At 38.5% G+C, this 22,924-nt stretch overlaps 1 protein-coding gene and 2 pseudogenes across 1 annotated transcript in view; 2 read left to right on the top strand and 1 right to left on the bottom strand.

Moving 5' to 3' along the window:
• The window catches only part of MYCBP2 (MYC binding protein 2, E3 ubiquitin protein ligase), a 377,715-nt gene extending 355,024 nt beyond the window's left edge, over window positions 1-22,691 (top strand). The window contains exons 72-82 of the mRNA XM_006887864.1: window positions 58-177; window positions 2,550-2,651; window positions 3,245-3,373; window positions 4,156-4,288; window positions 5,387-5,490; window positions 8,086-8,274; window positions 9,082-9,189; window positions 12,695-12,904; window positions 16,698-16,805; window positions 17,398-17,563; window positions 21,854-22,691. Coding sequence (XP_006887926.1) covers window positions 58-177; window positions 2,550-2,651; window positions 3,245-3,373; window positions 4,156-4,288; window positions 5,387-5,490; window positions 8,086-8,274; window positions 9,082-9,189; window positions 12,695-12,904; window positions 16,698-16,805; window positions 17,398-17,563; window positions 21,854-21,969 — 1,485 coding nt within the window. The 3' untranslated portion in view covers window positions 21,970-22,691. The remainder of the gene's footprint in view (window positions 1-57; window positions 178-2,549; window positions 2,652-3,244; window positions 3,374-4,155; window positions 4,289-5,386; window positions 5,491-8,085; window positions 8,275-9,081; window positions 9,190-12,694; window positions 12,905-16,697; window positions 16,806-17,397; window positions 17,564-21,853) is intronic.
• On the bottom strand, window positions 10,555-11,312 carry LOC102867957 (annotated as a pseudogene).
• On the top strand, window positions 14,004-14,550 carry LOC102868364 (annotated as a pseudogene).
• Window positions 22,692-22,924: the final 233 nt, after the last annotated feature.

Genomic DNA, 22,924 nt, shown 5'->3' with positions numbered 1-22,924 from the left:
AAACAAAATTTTCTAATATATTTCTCTTGCATATTAAAGTACTCTCTTATTTGGCAGGGTCATCTTTCGGAAGCGTGGTCCCGAGTAACAAAAAATGCCATTGCAGAAACGATCATTGCATTGACCAAGATGGAAGAAGAATTTAGGTCTCCAGTGAGGTGTATTGCAACAACTAGGGTAGGTTTTTGTCTCACTTCATCTGTGTCATTGTGTCTTCCTCATCAGTAGTAGATTTAAATAAGCTTTAATCAGTTCATCAGTTAAGTCAACATATGTCTCTTTTGTTAAATAATGCTAAGTTTTAAATCTGGTGATCGTTACTGTTCACCATTGCATAATTGATTTCCATTATTTTGGTATTTCAGTACCTAACAGTAGGTGGTGACGGTTGTTGTTATTAGGTGCTGTCCACTTGCCTGTGACGTATGGTGACACCATGAATAGCACATCTGAATTCTTATACTGTACCAGCCTCCTCATCTATGATATGCTTGAGCCCATTGTTACAGTCACTTGTGTTGGTCTATCTTGTCGAGGGTTTTCCTTTCTCTGGCCCTCCATCTTTCTCAGCATAATGTCTTTTTCTAAGTACGGGCCCCTCTTGGCAAAATACCCCAAGTATGAGGGGCTAAATTTCACCATTCTCAACTCTAAGTGTATCCTCGTTGCATTTTCTCCAGGACAGATTTGTTTATACCTTTCACAGTCCATGGGATATTCAGTATCTCCTCCAGCACCACAACTCAAAGGCATTGATTCTTCTGTCATCTTTACTCATTATTCCACTTTCAGATGCTTAGGAAGTAATTGAAACGATCATGGCTTAGATAAGGTGAAACTTAGTCTTCAAACTGACATCTTTGCCCTTTAGTTCTTTGGAGTGGTCCTCATCTTTTGATTTTTTGACTCCTGGTACCAAGGGTGTTGATTTTGGATCCAAGTAAGATGAAATTGTTGACGACCTCCATCTTTTGTATATTTATCGGAATGTTGCCTGTCGGTCCATTGGTGAGGATTTTTTTTTAATGTTGAGATGCAATCCATTTTGAAGGTTGTAGTCTCTGATCTTCTGCAGCAAGCATTTCAAATCCTCTTTACTATGAGCATGCAATGTTGTGTCATCTGCGTAACATAGATTGTTAATGAGTCTTCCTCCTATCTTAATGGTACATTCTTCTTCATATAGTCCATCTTCTCAAATGGTTTGCTTAGCATACAGATTGAATATGTATGTAGAATATATACAACCCTTATGCACACCTATCCTAATTTTAAATCATGTGGTATTCCCTTGTTCTGTTTGGACAACAGCTTCTTGATCTAGATGTCAATTTCACATGAGCACCACTAAGTGTTCTGGGATTCTCATTCTTCTCAGTGTTAGTCATAGACTTTTGTGATCTACACAGATACCTTTGCATAGTCAGTAAAACACAGATAATTCTCTTTTTGTATTCTCTGCTGTTAGCCAAAATCCATCTGACATAAGCTATGATGTCCCTTGTTCCATGGCCTTTTCTGAAGCCACCTTGAGTTTCTGGTGGTTCCATTGTACGTTAATGTAGTCTCTTTCTGTTCTCTTTGACATCAGCCCTCTGCCTCTCTATGAATGAACTCCACCCTTTCATTCTGTACTTATTTCTTCTTTCATGACCTTGACTTTGGTTTTCCCTTTCTTATTTTTCATATTCTTGATACTTATATGTACTTAAAAGAGTTTAGCCAGTTTAGTAATTTTATGAGTATCATTAATATAAGAATATGTCATTAAAAAAAGGAATATGTTATTCTGTGTAAAATTGATGTTCACCTTTGAAGCCTGGGAATATTTTTAAACTATTTTTAGGGCAATGTTCTATGTTATTTAATTATTCTTGACAAAGTAGATTATGCATAGTGCTATGAACTGTGAGACTTAAGAGACTCATGAGACAATGTTATTATCTACAAGACATTTTATGTACCCAACCAGTCAGAAATGTGTACAAAGATAAATTCCTTGGAATTTAATACCTGAGCCTGATATTACTAGTATAGAGAACATGAAGAATTCATTTTACAATAAATGAGTATGTGAGTTCATTTATTTATATGCTATTTACATAATGGTTGTTGTTGTTATGTACCATTGTCAGAACTGACTCATAGCTGAATCCCAGTTTTCAGAGGCAGTAAATTGCATGAGAGGAGATTTCCTGTCTTTCTCCCATGGAGCAGGTGGTAAATTTAAACTACATCCCTTCAGGTTGGCACCACAGTTCCTTACCACTAGGCCACCAGAGCTCTGATGCTGCTTACATAATACATAAATAAAAGGGAGTTTCATATGTCAGATAGAAATGTGTTCAGTGAACATTTGAGTGCCTGTGCAGTGTGTAATGTAGGGAGTGTATGTGTCTGGAAGCAGCTTCAGGAAAAATTGATTATGGATGTGTAAATATTTTCAAATTCATCAAGAATTTATTGGTCTGTCATCCTATATAAAGCAGTGTGTGTTTTGTACATTTTTCCTAAAAATTCACTAGTTTAACAGTCTTTCCTTTCAACAGCTTTGGCTTGCTCTAGCATCACTGTGTGTTCTTGATCAAGACCATGTGGATCGTCTCTCCTCAGGGAGGTGGATGGGAAAAGATGGGCAGCAAAAACAGATGGTAAGATCAGAATGTTTTATAAAATGTGTCTGGTTTTGTTCTTACAGGTTATTTTATTTAGTTTAAGGGGTGGAAAGTAAGTAAAAGTACACAATTAGTGAAGCTTTTTAAAAATTGTGTTTAGTAGGAGGGAAATAAAACTGTAGCATAGGCAACATGACACATCATTTGTGAATGTACTTAGTGTGTCTTTGATGGGTACCCTTAGATTCAGTGGAAGGGATGAACTTCTGGAGATCTCTTTAGCATTTTCTCATTAGATTTTCCAAGTTTTTAAAATGAATTATTTATTCCTTTGGCATAAAGAGTGCACTAACTAGAATGTTTGACCTTATTGGGGAGAGAAATCCTTGTCACTAAACACAGTATACATTTCTTTCATAATCATTGTACCTGTAAAGCACTTTAATTTGAGAAATTTTTATAATTAAGTGAACATAGCATAATTCTTGTTATAATTTAGATTCCAAATGTTTAGTAGACTTAATGGTGACTTACTAGGCTTAAAATAATGGTGTTTCATAGATTACATTCTGTTTTTGAGTAGCTGAGATTTTTTTTCATCTTTTAAACTCACTTATGTCTTCTTATAGCCTATGTGTGACAACCATGATGATGGTGAAACTGCAGCCATCATTCTGTGCAACGTTTGTGGGAATCTGTGTACTGACTGTGACAGATTTCTTCACCTTCATCGTCGAACCAAAACTCATCAAAGACAGGTGAAGATTTCTGACTTTATATCATGAACAGTACCTGAAGTACAAAATAGACTCAATAAATTGTAAAATGAATGTGGAAGGAAGCTTGATGGAGTGGCAGTTAAAAAGGACTTTGGAATCAAAGACATTGGCTCATTTCCTCCTGGCTTATATAACTGCCCATTTGGCTCATAGAGCAGCTTTATAAACCAAACAAGTTGTTCTCAGAGGCTTAGTCTCCTCACTTATAAATTCTCTTTTTAAAGATTAAAGAGGAGAAAATGGTGAAATATTTGAAATTTCGTAGAATATAGAATAGGTGAAATCTAATATCCTTCTTGTTGTTGTTGTTGTTAAGTGCCGTCAAGTTGTAGATGACTCATAGTGACCCTAGAGATGAATGAAAGACATGAATACTTGTATAACTTTCATCATTTCTCCAAGTTCATACATAGAGTTTTCAGAGGCAAGCTATTTCAGAAGTGGATGCACTCCTGTTTCCAAGCTTGTTTTAATTGGAAAGCTCCACCAAACACCGTTCACCATGGATAACCATTATTGCATTTTGACACATCAGTGTCACAATGTTTAGCATCACAACCACCACGAATTACCTCTGTACAGTGAATAGACAGACCAGTGCTATTCCACTTAGAGGAATATTTAACCAAAAAGCAATTAAAACCAAGCCTGAGTGCCGCAGATTAAAATCAGCCACCTTTGACTTGGTAGCATTAACAAAAAATGTTTTCTTCTTTCAGAGTGGTAATTATCTATTCCCCTTTTCTTTAATGAAAAAATAGGTATTCAAAGAAGAAGAAGAAGCTATAAAAGTTGACCTTCATGAAGGTTGTGGTAGAACCAAATTGTTCTGGTTGATGGCACTGGCAGATTCGAAAACCATGAAGGCAATGGTAGAATTCCGAGAGCACACAGGTAAAAGGATTAAAGACTGAGCAGTGTCTAGTACTCACAGTTAACTTGCTGTGAATACTTTTAATGCTAGACTTTAGTTCCCTAACTAACACTTCGGGGTGTTTTTTCTTTTTTTTTTTTTTTACTATGAATACTTCTGGGGAATATTCTGGGTCTTGTGATTACACAGTTGATCACTCTCTATAGTGTTATATTTATTAGAAACAGACTCTTGATGTGTTAGGAAGAACATTAGATTAAATCAGGAGACCTGATTTGCCACTCACCAGCTATGTGGCCTTGGGCAACCCTGTCCAGCCTCTCAGTAACTCAGCGTTCTCATTTGTAAAGTGAGATAGTTGTTCAGAGACTGATAACCATCAGAGGCTTTAGGTAGATTCCCATAAATAAGCACGGTGCCCTGGAAGGTGCTCTGTGGATAAGAGGCAATGTTATTGATACCTCCTTCTAGTTCTAATAGCTTTGGCCCCATGGTGAGAATCGCTGCATTGATCATTGAGATAATTTCTATCTGGAAGGTTATGTGATTTTATGATAGTCTTAAGTTTTCCTAGAGCTAGGGCTTCATAACAATTTCTAAATGGTACTGTTCATATTGATAGTAATAAATAATCACTAAAAATATATAATATATATTTATTATTGAATATATGTTAAGTATATGTCTATAACTATATATTTTTATAGAAATAATATATAATATATAGGATATAATATTATATTTATATACATTTATATATATAATATATATAAATTTAAGCAAAGAAAAATAACATGTACATTTAATACACTTTTTCTTCAGCAACTAAGGGGTTTTTTCCACTTGTTTTGTGTTTCTTTGTATTTTTATTTTATTTTTTTGTTACCTTCTGCCTGGATTTGGCACCATACAACATTGACTCAGTTGACCATCTCAATTAGAAGTAACACTTTTTTATGACTGTTGACGTTGTAATTACTACATTTTACACTGTTCTCCTGTAGAACTGTCAGGCTAATTCATCAGTGATGGGAACTGATTGATACAAGCATAGTTTGTGCAGTTGTTTTTGCATATTTTATACATAGAGAGGTTCTTCTTTTTCTCTTTGTAACTAGGTAAACCGACCACAAGCAGCTCAGAAGCATGCCGTTTCTGCGGCTCTCGGAGTGGGACAGAGTTGTCTGCTGTGGGCAGTGTGTGTTCTGATGCAGATTGCCAGGTAAGTGTAGGCCATCCAACAACCTTGTAGTTATTGTGTGCCATCATGTCGGAACTGATGCATAACTGACTCTCCAGTGGGTATTCAGAGGTAGTAAATCACACAGAAGGAGACAGCCCATACTTCACCCACCAAGCAGCTGATAGATTAGAAGCAATTGCCTTTGGGATTATGGTATAATATCTACCACATATTAAAACTTCTGTTTTAATATATCACCTGTGTAAAGACTGTAGTCTTCAATATGGATTGAAGTTCAATATCAAGAAAACAAAGATTCTCACTGGGCCATTTGGCAACTTCATGACAGATGGAAAAGAGATTGAGATTGTTAACAACTTCAGCTTGCTTGGTTCCACAGTCAACACTCTTGGCACCAGCAGTCAGGAAATCAAAAAACTAATTGCATTGTACTGCAATGATGTCAGTCTAGAGACCAAGGTTTGCTTTATCAGGCTATGGTCTTTGCAGTTGCTTGCTATGCATCAGAGAGCTGGACAATGACTAAGGATGATAGAAGAAGAATTGATGCCTTTGAGTTGTGGTCCTAGAGAAAAGTATTGAACATACCATGGAATGCTAAGAGAACAAACAGGTCTGTTCTGGAGAGGGAAAAATCAAGCTACTCCCTGGAGGCAAGGATTTTGATGGTCTCTATAACATACCTCGGCATGTCTCCAGGACCGTCCTTGGAAAAGGACATCACGCTTGGAAGGGTGGAGGGATGGCAGAGAAGAGGAAGACCCAGAATGGGATGCATTGGCTCAATAATTGGAGAAATGGGATTAGGTCTATCTGAGACAATGAAATTGGCTCACAATAGTGCAGAGTTCAGAGCTGTTGTACATAGGATTGCTATGAGTCACAGGCAACTTGATAGCACATAACAGCAACAACATGTAAGAAATTCAGTATCAAAGCTGGAAAATAGATCAAAGAAGTCTCTCAAACTCCAGCCAACCTTTTGGGATTTTTTTTGGCCTGTGTTTCTTAGCTACCACAATCAAATGCATTAAGATCTTTTTTTATGCTAGAAACAGCAAAGAACCTATGCATTTTCTTTGCCACCTCAATATTTTTTAAAAGTTTCCACTATGTAATAATTCTTTCACTTTGGACATGTCCTGTGCTGTCTAAAGGTTTTTGGTTCCTCAGTGCAAGTGAGGAGCTCTGGTGGCTTAGTGGTAAGGCGTTGTACTGCCAATCCAACGGCAAATGGTTGAAATCCACCAACTATTCCACAGGAGAAAGGTGGGCAGTCTCCTTCCTTGCAATTTATGGCCTCTGAAAACCTGCTGGACAGTCAGCTATGAGACATTTCTGAGTTGATGGCACATAACCATAACAGTTCAAGTACCTGAAAACCAGCTAGCTCAGGTAATGAGAGATACCATGATAACTAATAGAATATTAGAAGAGCAAGAGCCACATAGGGAAGACCATGTCTGACCTTTACTGACTGCACAAAAAAGCAACTGTTCCTGTCCACAACATCAGTAAAACCAGTTCCCATGAAATCAGACATGTCCCCCACACTCCTGTACTTTTTCCTATTCCTCTCAACAGGAACCTTACTGCTTTGCTGGCTCCAAAATCCAGTGCTTTACTTCACAGACCACACAGAGCTATATTGGGAAGTTAAAAGGTTACAGTGATTATTAATAGCAGAATACATTCAGGATAGCTTCTGAAATATGCTTACAAGAACCTCAGCCTTGATCTTTGAAGCTTAAGGCCAGTGTCTCAGAGTTCTCTGTCCTGTCAATATTGACTTCCCCTCACCCCACAATTGTCAAAAAAACTTTGGCAAAGGCTCTTAGCTTTTTTTCTGTCCATGAGGGTAGCAGTCAGCTCAGTCTCATGTCAGGTCTCTCTAGTCCTCTACTTCAGCTATGGCTGCAGCTTCAGTAGATGCAGCTGGAGCAAGAATTTCTGGGCCTGAAGGACATGTTACATTCTCTTGCTGCTTCTTCAGTGCTCTGCTGTTTGATGCACTCTGATTAATAGCAAGGCTAGCCAGTACCCTTGTGAATAAGCTAACACACCCTATTTGCTTATTGCTACCCACCCACATAGCAGAGCCAAGTTCAGTGACTAGGAAAGCCATCTTGAATAATAAACTCCACGTAGATTAAAGTTTTCATTCACTTTTTATCAGCACTTCTTCAATATGGAGTTATTTTTTAACCATGTTAAGAAAACACAGACTTCATTAATAATCCTAAAGTATATTTTTAAAAGTCAAAATCATTGCCATAGAATCATAACTGACTCATATCTGACCCTCAGGTGAGTTTTTAGATGCTGTAAATTGCATGGAAGGAGATTGGCACCTATATCCCGTGGAGCAACTGGTGGAATAGAACTCTGCCCGCCTTTGGATTGGCAACATAGCTCTTTATCTACTTACTAGGCCACCAGAGCTACCAAATGTATAGTCAAGAAAAGAATAAAAATAAGACTACTTTTGTGTTACTTAGCCTTAATGTATTTTTTTATGGGGCTAATACCAGGAACACTTAATGTAATAGTTAAAATTACCAAAATGTGCACCATTTTCATATTGTATATGATGTTATAATTCACCTTTAATAGGAATATGCTAAAATAGCCTGCAGTAAGACACATCCGTGTGGGCATCCGTGTGGAGGGGTTAAGAACGAAGAGCATTGTTTGCCCTGTCTCCATGGCTGTGATAAAAATGCGACAACACTGAAGCAAGATGCTGATGACATGTGCATGATATGTTTCACTGAAGCGCTCTCGGCAGCACCAGCCATTCAGGTCTCTGTTTTAATGTATTGTGTTCAGATTTGAAACGAGAGAAATACTAGTGTATTTGTCATAAATACTTGATTGAAATCCTTTCCTGTATAGAGTAAGAAATGTCCCATTAATGTGTACATATACCAGTTCATTGAAAGACAAATTCAGGGTCTTTATGGTCTCTTTAACAGTCTGTATGTTTAGTTTTGTGATTTCTGTGAGCCTATATAAACAGTAGATCTATAAAGTGTTCATAAGGGAAGAGAGACAATTAGATTTTTGAGTGGTTACTCTTCCAAAATCCAGGATTGTGTTTTTATGTTAACCATAAAGTATATAAATGCCATTTTTATATCATTTACTTCTGTGCCTACATAGTACATATATCTGTATTACTGAAGTTACTCTGCAAAATTAGTTGTGGTATTTTTTTTTAACTTTTACTATGAGTCGCAAGCGACTCGACAGCACCTAACAACAACACCTGTGCTTTATGTTTGTTTTTTAGGGTTTTTCTATTCCAAAATAATTCATGTTCTCAAAAAATCTGGTTAAGTATAAAATTGAATAATTTTACACTTTTTCTAATCTGGCTTACTTTCTATAAGTAGCATTAGTCTTTTATTACTGGAAAAATACTGAGAGAAGCTAAAAACTTAGTCAATACTTATCCTATCAATAATAGAAACACTATTGCATTTTGCCCGATTTCTTCATTTATCTCCTACTTGGTTTAAGTAGCACCTTACATTGAATAATACCTCATTTTATTCACGTGTTATCTTTATTGCATAAACTTACATTCTTCTCTTTTCTTTATTTAAGCTGGACTGTAGTCATGTATTCCACTTACAGTGCTGTCGTCGAGTTTTAGAAAACAGATGGCTTGGTCCAAGGATAACATTTGGATTTATATCTTGTCCCATTTGCAAGGTATGGAAAGAATGAGAAATGATCTGCTCTGTTGCTTTCATCTTCCTTGTTGCCTTTCATCACTCACGTTAAATGCCTGTCAGCATCTTCTTGTACCGTTCCTGATCCATGGTTCACTCACAGCCCTATCAGTTTCTGTCCTTCTCACCTAGGTGATAGTTGTTGGTTGAAGTGATCTTCTAAGTTTTGATAACCACATGTGTGCAGAAAAGAACTGCTCCATTGGGTTTTCAAGGCTGAAACTTCACAAAAACTTATGAGAAGGCATGTCTCTGGAAGTACCTCTGGGTGATTTTGAACTGCCAACATTTCATTTAGTAGAGACACTTAACTGCACTTCTCTAGACTCCCATCTAGGTGGTACCTGCATATATAATAAGACCTGTCTATTAAAATGCATTTTCAAGAATAATTAGCCATTTAAAACTGTCACTGTTGTTGGTTGCCATCCAGTAAATGTTGGGTTTTTGTGTTTTGGGGTTTTTTTATTGCACAGCACTCCTTTATTATAATGATCTGGAAAAAAGATTTTAGTATAATTATGTTCAAACTGGGTTCTGGGCCCCAGTGGGAGGGCCCAGCAACTGGAACATGATTCAGAAAACACAATGGAGACACATTTGGACATGGTCTATAGGCATCTCACTGTTGCAAACAGTAAGACAGGGGAAGGATTCTAAAATACACAACAAGATGGACTCCAAGCCCTAAGAGTTTAAGGAGCCTTTTACCCCACGGGGTGAGGAATGGCTTACTTTCTGACATGGCATTCAAACTGCCACCAGAAACCCTAGAAGGGGTTTTGTCTTTTATGCCTTTTTTTCTTTTGTAAAAGAAAATGCAACACGTAAACATTCAGGCTTGATCCCAACCTTCTGGAGCCGGCTCCTCTGGGGTCAGGGAGGAAAGACTGTTTAATCAGAATGTGTATTACAGTCATCCTCCACTGGAATGTCTAGAGTGCCCTTACTACAGAACAGAACAGGACACTGGCTCCTGGCAACAGGACCGATCTCTCCTGCTTCCCCTTATTGGTCATACCTGGTGGTTCCTCCCTATCTCCTACTCAGATAGTAAACAAACAACTAGCAAAAACCCTGGAGTCACTACCTCTCATGGATGAGAAATCTTTCCTATGCCCTGGACTGAGGACAATGGCCCAGAAGTGCCATTCTGACTAGACTAGAAAGAGAGTGTGCAGAAGACAAAATGGCTAAAATGGGAGCCACCACTTCCCCTTCAGTCTGCAGCTACAACTAAAGATGCCTACAGATGTGGTCAGTGTAACATGTTCAGGGGAGCAGTACAGGAGAACAGAACAGGCAGGGAGGGTATGCCTTAGGACAGCAGTCTGCCTACTTGGCTTCACCTCTTGGCCTTGCCCTGAGCAGCCACAGCTTCCGTGGCTTTGTGAACCACCTCTTCATCTCCCAGAACTGCACGGGCTTGATGGGCTTCAAGTTCTTGTCCAGTTCATAGACAATAGGAGTTCCAGCGGGCAGGTTCAGCTACATGTTGGCCTCCTCGGAGAGACCCTCTAGATGTTTGACAATGCCCCGAAGACTGTTGCCATGGGCTGCCATCAGTACTCATTTCCCCTCCTTAATCTGAGGAACTCTTTTCTTCATTCCAAAAGGGCAGGGCTCTGGCAATAGTGTCCTTCAGACTCTCACAGGAGGGCAGTTGATCTTCAGTCAGGTCTGCATACCTGCGATCCTTACTGTTGTTGCTGTAGAAGGGGTGGTCAGGCTCCATCGGTGGTGGTGGGATGTCATAGGAGCGCCTCCAGATCTTTACCTGGGCTTCACCATGCTTGGCAGCAGTTTCTGCTTTATTGAGGCCAGTCAGACCCCCTAATGCCACTCATTGAGGCGCCAAGTCCTCATTACTGACAGCCACATCTGGTCAATGGCATCCTGTACTGTCCAGAGCGTCCAGATCGCTCTCTTCTGCACTGAGTTGAAGCAGATGTCAAACTCACAGCCAGCATCTCGCAGCTCCTGTCCACCGCATATGGCCTCCTCGTGCCCCGCTCAGGTTGGCGACATACCAGCCACTGAAGCGGTTCTCCAGGTTCCAGGCGCTCTCGCCATGGCGGATGACACGAGCTGGTAGGCAGCCATGGCGGCAGGCCCTGGATGCGGCACTCACTGGGGTTCTCCCAGATTCTGGAGTCGTAGCCCCCAATAAATGTATTCTAATAGAAACCCTCTGTGACTGAGTAGCACTGCCCTGCAGGGTTGCTCAGCCATCACTTTTATGGGAGCAGTAGGTCATGACTTTTCTGCCACACGTAGCGGGCTGATGAGTTTGAGATGCCAGCCTTTTAGTTAACAGCTGAGCACTTAACTATTATGCCACAAACCTCCTTTTCAATTTAAATCAAGTTAAATTAAATGTATTGTGTTGCAAAGTGTCTTGTAACATCGTCATGCCACACAGAACATGCACACCACTGCTTTCAAACACCCTAAGAGTTCAGATTATTACATAAATAGCAATGATTAACATCTAAAAAGATTCATACCATGGTGCTTACAGATATTCATGCTTGCATTTTAGGAATGAAATCTGAACTTTCAGTGCCATTAGAATAGACGTGGCTAAAATAAGAAGAGTGTTCTTGATATTTTGACGTGTCTCAACAATAATGTTAAGAAAAATAGCAAATTATTTTGACAAGGTAGTAGAGATCACCTTTGTTAATAATGTAACTGACAGTTCCCTACTAATTTTCCCTACAGTTCCCTTCCCTACTAATTTTATTCCTTATTGTTCTTCCATTAGATTAAGAGACTGGTGTAAAGAATATAACAAAGAAAGAGCACAATCTTTGCTTAATTAAACTGAAGAATAATCAACTAGATTGTAATACTTTGTGCTTCTTTCTCACACATTCCCACCAGGAGAGGTCACATTGAGAAATCTGGAAATAAATACTTGAAGATGAGGTGGAAAACACTGTTGTCAGTGTTGTGGTTGTTATGTGCCATCAAGTCAGGAACTGACTCATAATTAAGTCTGTTTTTTTAGGGGCTGAAAAGTGCATATGGTGAGATTGGTCATCTTTCTCCCAAGGAGAAAGGTAGATTCAAACTGCCTTCCTTTGAGTTGGCAGTGCAACTCCTTACTACTAAGCTACCTAAAACTACCAACAAAAAAGAGAAGGTACTGCTTGCATATTTCAAACCCCTAATATCATATCCTTCATCCAAACATAAACAGTCACAGTGTGCATCTTATTTGTGGCATCCCTAGGAATAGCTAAGGCAGCAGCATATATATTTCAGGAAATACACATCTAATAAATATGACGTTTTAATACTCTGTAACGTTTTTCCACTTTCCCTGCTCTTGGAAAAGAATGGGCTTGGGGAAACTTTACAGGATTTTTTTTTAGTTGGAAATTGTTTACTATCTGGTCATACTGTCTTGGTATTTAGCTGTATGCTATTTTATAACTAATAAATTTATTCTTTTCCAAAAATGTTCATTTTCATTTCAGAACAAAATAAATCATATAGTATTAAAAGACCTGCTGGATCCCATTAAAGAACTCTATGAGGACGTCAGAAGAAAGGCCCTAATGAGGTTGGAATATGAAGGTCTACATAAAAGTGAAGCAATCACAACTCCTGGTGTGAGGTTTTATAACGACCCAGCTGGCTATGCTCTGAATAGATATGCATATTATGTCTGCTACAAGTGTAGAAAGGTATGATGTAAATTATACTAAGAATGTTTCAGAGCTCTAGCTAAAGTCTATGATTATGAAGTAAAATTGTATGCTGATACCTAATTATTCTTGCATCTTAGGAATTTATGTGTGTAACAGCTTCAGTGTTCCAAATGTAAAATTACAGAAGCATGTACTATGTTTGTACCATTTTGCATAAGCTGTTTTCCATCAGTAACAACTCTGTGCTTGCCAAATCCAATTCTGGAATAAGCTTTTTTTTTTAACACTTAGGATGATTCTCTCATTAAAATGCTTACTTTCATAGTTTGCTGCGCAAAATACCCTTTTAAATGTCCTATTTCTGTAAGTTCTTTTTTGTTCCCCTTCTATAGGGAGCTCTAGTGGCCTAGTTATAAGGAGCTGTGCTGCCAGCCTAATGACACGTTCAAATCCATGAGCTGTTCCATGGGAGCTAGATGGGCAGTCTCCTCTCATGTGATTTACAGCCTCTGAAAATTCAACAGAGGATCAATTTTGTATCCTTTCTGACTCAAAAGCACACAAAACCTACCTCTTAAGCATTCTTTTTCCAATAATACCTTCTTATCACCCTGATTTCTAGTGATTTCACCTCCCATACCATTATAACCTTCCTGAAGTGTTAAGATTTAGGGTGCTTACAGGTAGGATCCAACTTGCTTACCAGGTATTTGGGTTTCTCACATATTTTTTCAGATGGACACATTTGTTACTACATGCATCAACTTTGACTTCCAGACTGTAATCTTTATTAGCGGAATTCTCACTCACTCACATATTGCCATTGAGTCAGAACAAACTCATAGTTGACCCTCCAGTGGGTTTTTCGAGGCTGTAAGCCCCATGGGAGGAGATTGCCAATCTTTCTCCTGAGGAGAAGCTGGTGAGAGCAGACTACTAGAGAGACACAGCCTTTGGGCTGGCAGTACAATTCCTTATGAACTCCATCCCGAGAGCTCCCAGCTAGGCTGAGTAGAAGACCCACCAGCGGTCCATCACCATTTTTCTGAGAAGAGCTGAAATTCTAGTGGCTGCAGTGTTTATGATCTAACCTAATTATGGCCTCAGAGCAGGGACAGGTAACAATTCAGTTACGATGGGAAATGTTTTTGAAAAAAGCTTTTTAAGAGTCTATTTGGAAAAAAAGACATATGAATCCTTATGTGGGTTTGGATGCAGCTGGAAAAACCACCATCCTGTATAAACTGAGACTGGGAGAGATTGTGACCATGATCCCCACAATAGGTTTCAATATGGAGACAATAGAATATAAAAATATCAGCTTCACAGTCTGGGATGTTGGCAGCCAGGACAAAACCAAGCCTTTCTGGCGACATTATTTCCAAAATACCCAAGGTCTGATTTTTGTGGTCAACAGTAATGACAGAGAGTGGGTCAATGAGGCCCAAGAAGAGTTAACCAGAATGCTAGCAGAAGGCGAGCTCAGAGATGCGTTTTTGTAGGTATTTATAAATTAACATGACCTCCCCCATGCTGTGAATGCAGCAGAGATAACAGACAAGCTTGGCCTCCATTCCCTATGCCAGAGAAACTGGTACATCCAGGCTACATGTGCCACCAGGGAAAATGGGCTTTATGAAGGCCTGGACTGGCTCTCTAACCAGTTCAAAACCAAGAAGTGATGCATCAGCATTATGCATTGTGGCAAAATCCACTGGCCGGACTCTTAGGTGGGTCTGTGGCTGGGAGTGGGAGCAGTTTTTCTCACACCGTGCCTTACACATGCTGTACGAAGTCCAGTATTATATTTGGAAGAAAAAAAAAAAAGAAAGAAAGAAAGCAAAAGACCCACCAGGACATTTTCTATATCTCCTGGGCTAGATAAACCTACTGGATGACCATTTCTGTCTTCGGTATATCATTAGAATTATCTTTGACCTATTTTTCTAGAACAATAATCATTTCATGTTGGGTCATTCTGCTTGCTTACTCCCTCTTTTGCTGTTTTTCATGGTAAATGGCTGGCCACCAGTTACGGAGATGGAACATGATATTCATGTAAATTGCTTCAATTATATTGGCCTCAATTTTTTTTTATCCAGAGCAAATATAAGTAAATCATCTATCAGGATTATTTTCTTTATTTGAATGTCTGTACTGAATACTCCTTTTTTTAGATTTTTATTTTCTATTGGGTTGCTCACAAAGTTTGCATACATTATGCTTCACACTGTCACTATCCTTCATTCACATTGTGTTTCATACCCATTCATTATATTTTTTTAAAATCAATTACCATTGAATTATGCCCACCATCTTTCCAGATCCCTGATGGACCTTTCCCATTTCCTTTACCCACTGCTTACCTTCTTTTACCACCAAATTGTGTGATCCTATGATTTCTGCCTGCCCATCCTCACCCCTCTGCTCTCACTTGCCCCCCCTTGGATCCTCATACACATTTTGCTGGTTATCTTTCTATTAATGGTCTTATGCAGTATTTATCCTTATGAGACTGAGTTGGTTCACTCAGCATAATGTTCTCCAGTCCCTCCCAAGTTATGTAGTAGTTTTCAAAATTGTTGTTCCTGAGAGCTTCATAGTATTCTGTTGTGTATAGAAGTACCATAATTTCTCAATCCATTCAATTGTAGCTGGACATTTGGGCTGTTCACACAGTCTTGCAATTGTGAATAACGCTGCTGTGAAAAAAAATTTATGTACAGATCTCCATTTGTGTCTCATGTACTGAATACTCGAGTTCCTGCATATGTTCTTGTTATTGTTGTGTGCAGTCAAGTTGGAGCCAACATATAACTGACCCTCAAGTGGGTTTTCGGAGGCAGTAAAAGAAATGAGAGGAGATTGCTCATCTTTCTCCTGTGGAGTAGATGATGGATTCAAGCTGTACCTTTTGAGTTGTCAGCACAATTTCATTTTCATGTTGCTCCTTGGAGGCGAAAAAGACAGCTCCCTCTCTCATACTTTGTACATGTAGCTGGGCGTGGATATTCTTTGGAAAAAAGACATCAGGCTTGGAAAGATGGAGAGTCAGTGAAGGAAAGGAAGACCCCAATGAGATAGATTGAAGTGGTCACTTTAGCCAGGACTGTAATGTGTCAGAAATTATGAGAATGGCCCAGGATAGGGCAAGGTTCAGGTCAGCTTTTCATAGAGGTGCTGAGTTGTACTCAACAGTACCTAACAAAAAGCCACTAGAGCTTCCTCTATTCTGAATAGAATTGCCAAATTTATCATTTCTGCCTAAAAATGGTTGCATGATTAGTACATACTTAAAATTTATATTTTATTCTTCACTTTTAGCCTCAGTATTAGAAAAATCTAATCATTTATTTTAGGCTTATTTTTTGTTCTACAGTACTATAATTTTGAGATGTCTTAAGATTTTTTTTTAAAGAAGTAGATGAGAATATCCTACTTAATACTGCAAAATAAAAAAAAAATATTCTTCAAATTTCATCCTTGAAACCCATAGTTTCTCTTTACTGCTCTATCCTATCCTTGACAGGATATTGTATGTTTCTTATATGTGGAATATTATAGATTTCTTTGTTATTTTTATTTTGACAGTACAATATTTGAACTCTCTGCTTTAAGTATATATCCGTTCCAGGATTGAAGTAGCTTTCCTTTCTTCCTGGTCTCCACCAGGGGCAGCAGTGTAGTTGTGCACTTGTAGAAATGACTGTGTGATGGGCAGTAGTGTTTGCCAGGATCTCTTGATCTCGCTACGCTGAGATCATGCCCTGTCTCCAGTGGCAGTGGCCACTTGGTGTCCCCTGGAATCTAAATGTGTTTTTTTCTATAGGCATATTTTGGTGGTGAAGCTCGCTGTGACGCGGAGGCTGGACAAGGTGATGACTATGACCCCAGAGAGCTCATTTGTGGTGCCTGTTCTGATGTGTCCAGGGCTCAGGTGAGCAGAACATTTAGTAAAAAGGACAGTCTAGAAACATTTCACTTCTTTTTGTTAATAATCATATAACCAATGTAGCAGCAATAATAAACCAAATCTTTTCCCCAAGATTTTCTTACGTGCACAGCATTTTTAATTTTCCAAAATTCTTTCTACATAATATTTCTTCTAGATAGTATGTCCACGTTTATCCAATTTTAATTATTCCTTCCATAAACTGCATCACCACATTTCAAGAAGTAATAAAATAATTTTTCATCTTCTTAAACTTGAGTCAAATGTTCATGTTTTCTCACCAATGAAATATTATTTCATAATACATTCATGAAATTTTCATAGGAGATAAGTAGGATGTTAATCTTTCCAATTGGATAGATCAGGAAACATTCACAAACAAATTAAGTGAATCATGTATATTATGGTAGAGCTGGGATTAGAATTTTGGGATTTGTATGTATATATCATAAATGTTTCAGTCTGTTTTGGAGCTCCGTATGGTCTCAATATACAGAATTCCGAACAATCTCTGTGACCGCAGGTATTGTTGAAATATCCTCAATGTAATCTGGTATTTCTGTTCTCTATGTTGTAGATGTGTCCCAAGCATGGCACAGACTTTTTGGAATATAAATGTCGCTATTGCTGCTCAGTGGCTGTCTTTTTCTGTTTTGGAACAACACATTTTTGTAATGCTTGTCATGATGATTTTCAGAGAATGACTAGCATTCCTAAGGAAGAACTGCCACATTGTCCTGCAGGTACGCGTTTTCATTTGTTTCAGTTTGTTTTAGTTACAGTTTTGATGTATGAGGTACTAGTTATCAAAGATTATCCTGGATCACTTCTTGGCCTTTTGGCTAAGAGCAAGTGTAAAGATTATATACTGGAATTCTGTTTCAGTAACGAGTGACAAAAACTGAACTCACACTAGCATAAAAAAATCAAAGGAAATTGATTGACCATTATAAGTTTATGATGTTGAAGTAGAAAAGTGAGACCACAGTGAATGAAGGGTTTGGAGCTCTATAGAGCACATCTTTGGGGAATGAGAACAAGATCAGCTAAAGCTTGATAACAGAATTACTTTGTGCTTTCACTCTCCCTCACACTAAAGGAAAGGGCCATATGAAATTTTAAATCAAAAGTTAATAATAGAACCAGGTAGAAGGTTTTCATGACTTTGTTTGTTTTTCTTAAGCCTGGAATCAGTGCCATAAAGTAAACACATGATTTACTTAGAATGGCCAGTAATTGGCAGAGTAGAGAGCCACATAAATTAACCGAGCCCTGAAAGCACAAATAAATGACACTGTACTGAGATCGTACTGAGAAAAAGGGATTATGAAATGAGAGAGTTTGCAGAAGAGTGTCTAGAAGAAATCAGGAACTGACACCACATGAGGTGGAATATGAGGCCTGATGGGTCTGGGGGGAGTGGAAAACGTAAACACAACCATAGGCGAGAATGTGCCTGAAATACACTTGAGATGTGTGTCCAGTTTGTGAAAACTCATGCAGGAGTGCAAACAACCCAGTAGACAATGTTGCTAAAGCCGTGAAACAAGACACTCCCACCCACTGCTGCTCAGAGTGCAGGTGGAATCTACGAAAAGCCGGTTGACAGTGCCTATCAAAAATTACACATGCTTTACCCCCGACAGTTCTATTTCTGGATACACAAATAAATACTAAATTATTTGTATTATTGAAAGGAGAATGAGGGTGGATTTTTTCCCCCTACACACTAATTTGGGGAAATATCTCTAAGAGAGATGATTAAATGTAAAGGGGGAATTACAGAACAGTGTACAAGGTGTGCTGCTTTTTGTAAAAACACAAAAATTAGAATAAATACTCCCCATTAGCACTGGCAGCCTGAGTGGTAAAAGTTGTGCTGCCAACTCTGAGGCAGGCAGTTTGAATCCACCAGCAGCTCCACAGGAGAAAGATGAACAATCTCTCCTGCCCTGTGACTTCCTGCCTCTGAAAATCCCTGCAGAGACAGCTGTGAGTCGGTTCTGACTCAATGGCACACAACAACAACATACACTCACCTTCGTATTTGCATGAAAAGACTTGAAAGGTGGATAGTAAATAGATAAAACTAGTGAGGAAAACAAGAAAAATGTGAGAGGGATAAAAATAGAGAGGGTGACTTCTTATGTCCTTTTTAAGGTTTTCATTTTTTTTTAATCATGTGAAATAGTAAAAAGAAAAATAAAATGAACATGATTTTAGTTTTGTTTTTTGGGTTTTTTTTGTATTTTAGTTTTTTAATTATGGTACTTTTACCATTTGCTTATGCCAAATAAAAAAAAAAAGGTTTTTTAGAAGTAGGAATGAAAGGCAGCAAGATGGGAGTGTGATGTTGGACTCAGTAAGATGTTTGGACAGTAGCCAGAAGAGAGCGAACGTCATGCTTGGGAGGAGAGTCTGTGAGCTGGTCAGTGAAGGAAGGGTGCAAGGAAAGGAAGGGCACCTCAGGAGACGATTTGAGTCACGAGGGCAGAAGAATTCTTACATGAAATATGCAGCAGAGTGGCCTGGAAATAATGGGGACCCAGGAAAGTTAGAAGCACTAACAAAATACAGAGTTTACTAAACGGGGAAAAGTTTCATCTCTATTTTAGAAAGAGAATTCTGACAGCATAGTCCATAGAGGTCCATAGATAGTTAACATTACCGGCCTGAAAGTGGCACCTCTCGCAGTTGGTCCACCAGCAGCTCTGTGAGAGAAAGACAGGCAGTCTCCTCCCGTGGGGTTTACAGTCTCCAAAATCCCACAGGAAGGTCAGCAGTGAGTCAGTGACAGGGTAAATGGTATTATCGTTGTGTTCACAAGTACATAGTTAAGGCCTAAAGAGGTTAAATAATGACCTTAAGATCATATAGTTAGATTGGGGCGTTGTCTCTCACATTTGATGAGTCATCATCCTTCTAGAGAACTGGAAGCTAATCAAAGCATAGCTTACAGGATTATGAGTAGGGAGGACACATGTGATTAACAGGGGAGAAGGATCGATCCTCTCCCACTGTCAACCTCATCATCTCTAATCTGGAATCATAGGGATTACAAGAGTCCAGATTAAGGGGTTGAGGTATGTAATGCTTCCAGAGTCTGTCCACTTCTCTCTAAATTGCCTTCTCATGCCAGGATACTTCATCCCCACAGCACTCTATTAGTATTGCTCTGCCTCATCTATAGATGACAGATCTAGAAACTCAGGAAAAGTAAGTTTTGCTTTAGTTTCTAGAAAGTGAGAATAATAATTCTTGCTTCATATGATTATTAAAAGACTGAGTGAGTTTACATAGTAGAGCCAATTCTCAGTAGTAATGGTACATAATAATTTGGACAGAAGGTTAGGCAACATGATAAAAATAATCAGTGTTCTTAATTGTGCATACCAAGTTTGTTGGAATTGGAAAATGAAAAGCAGTCAAATATGTGCAGGGTTTTAATTCTAGTTTTTATTTCCTTAACACTTCTTTTTCACTGTCAGGTTGATCTTTACACTCCTGGCAGCTAACATAACATCATTCACCCATTAGGCATTGAGTAAGCCTCTGTTGACTAAATGACCCCTTATATCTTAATGAAAAATACCCTCCTGAGGATCATCTGGCTGCTGTTGGTCTGAGCCACCACTCGTGGTGTCAGGTACCTGGCTGAAACAGTTCTGTCCTTGAGTGTCACATCTCCTGCTCCCTCTCCTTGACCTATAACGAGGTAGGCAGAGACAGCAGCATGGGAGAGACTACTCTGCTTTATAATTTACAACAATAATAATTAACTTTCAAAAAGCCTCTGGTGTGCCCCCACCTTGACCCCTCCTGGGGCCTCGCACCTGCATTTGCTTGAGGAAGCCCTCACGTGACACTCACGTCTGTCATCTTAAACCAGCAGCTGCCACTTTTTCTGCAGTTATTGCCTTCAGTTCAATACTTACCCCCACAGTTTGGTCTTATAGGTCGTTCTTCTTGTTGTGTACCATCAAGTCAGAATCCACTCATAGCTGACCCTCCAGCAGGTTTTCAGAGGCAGCAAATTAGATGAGAGGAGATTGCCCATCTTTCTTCCATGAATCAATTGGTGGACTCGCACCACACGTCTTTGAGTTGGCAGTGTAATGTGGAAATTACTTTCTACGCCTCTTGATGAGGCCTCAAGGGAGCTCTAGTGGCTTAGTGAAAAGAAACTGCACTGTAATCCCAAAGGTTTATGGTTCAAATTCACCAGATATTTCACCATAGAAGGAGGTGCAATCTCGTCCCGTGCAATTAATTTTCTCTGACAACCTGCTGTAGGATCAGCTATAGGTCAGTTCCATATGAGGCCTCAGTTCATTGTTGTTCAGCTATAATAATAATCATTGCTGTCTGAAGAGAATTTATATTGTGCCAAGATTTTACTCTTTATGTTTTCCTACCATGTCAGAAAAGCTTTGAAATACAGAAGAGATAAGTTACATGCAGTCTCATTACCCATTGATCTGGATAAGCCTGGTCCATCGAATCTCGTAGTGTTTTTTTTTTAAAAAAAAAAAAAAAATCACAGTTTATTTCATTCCCTTGAAAACTAATACGAAATAGTTCCTATTCCTTCCTCTGTTGCTACATAAGGACTCTGTGTTCAAGTATAAGCTCAGCCATTATTCTCTATAGGACCGAAGCTCCCTGCTTAAAAAAGAGCTTAAAAGTCTTTCTAAATAATCTTCCCCAAAATATTTATTACAAATTAGTATATTTCTTATATAGTCTTACTTTAAAAAAATCGTATCTTAAGCAGATTATATTTTTGTTTTTCTATTCATGTCCTTTTAAATTATTTTTTAAATACCCATATTTTCACTTTACCGTTCAGTGGTGTTTTGGTGTATTTGCGCGACAGTTGTCATGTTGTTTCTTTGAATAATTTTCATGAGGTTTTTATCAGTGGGGTTTTTGTTTGGCTGTGTCTGTTTTCTTTTTTTTTTGTTGTTTTTTTTTTTTTTTTGGCTGTGTCTGTTTTCAGTTCTGTCTTTTACCTCTTTGAAATCTTACCACAGGTCCCAAAGGCAAACAGCTGGAAGGAAGCGAGTGTCCGCTCCACGTTGTGCATCCGCCTACTGGGGAAGAATTTGCTCTGGGTTGCGGTGTGTGCAGAAATGCTCACACTTTTTAGAACACTCAGATTCCTGTGTCTACAGAGCAAACAGTTGCCTTCATCCCCAAAGAGGATGTGGTGAAGTTTAAACTCTGCTCAGGATAAGGACGGGACCATTTTTACATCAATGAAAATGAACCATTTACAATGCAAAAAGGATGCCAAATACCATGTACATAATTCTTGCTGTGGAAACTTTCTCCATTTTTTTGGTTTATCTTCTTTTTAAACCAAGACATCAGAATTGTGAGGTGTTTGCATGTGGCCATTACTGTCATTGGCTGTGAAGCATTGGACATTCATAGATAATTGATATACAAAAATCACCACACCCATGGACTAAGAATAATGCTTTAAAGCAAAAAATAAAAAAGAAAAAGAAAAATAATCATTGTTTATTGTATACTGCCTTTTTGTAACCCTGTACAATTGCATCACAGGTGGGGATAAAAAGAGGAACATTCTGGTTTATTTCCTAGACTGTTATTTAAAAAAAAAAATTGTGTAAGGCGGCATATAAATGTAATAAGTATCACACTGTATATAAAGATATCAATGTTTGTCCTGTATAAGAATTACTAAATTACAAATGCAATTTCATTTAAACTTCTAGGTTAAGTTTGAGCCTGAAATTTTAATGAAGTGCAATACTGAGTGTGCCTCATTATCTTGCAACTGTAAACATATTGGAATGTACATGTCAATAAAAGCCACTGTACATTTTTATACAGTGATAAAGTCTAACAATTGTGTAAAATGTTGTCTAAGAAGCAAAATTTAAACACTTTTATGATCTAAAAATCCACCCATATTCCTTTGAAAGAAACTTACTAACAAAACAAACACACTTGTTCATAAACAGCATATTCCAGGGACAGGCTAAAACATTTGGTTAATTAGCCAAACTCCATCCTGTTATTTCTGAACTGGCAGTGAAACAAGAAGACTTTAGTTCAAGTTATGATTCTCCCCG

The sequence above is a fragment of the Elephantulus edwardii genome, unplaced genomic scaffold (genome assembly GCF_000299155.1).
Source record: "Elephantulus edwardii isolate Elephantulus edwardi_28Jun2011 unplaced genomic scaffold, EleEdw1.0 scaffold00062, whole genome shotgun sequence".
NCBI lineage: Eukaryota > Metazoa > Chordata > Mammalia > Macroscelidea > Macroscelididae > Elephantulus > Elephantulus edwardii.
The sequence above is the reverse complement of the archived record's forward strand: the minus strand, read 5'-3'. Positions and strand labels throughout refer to the sequence as shown.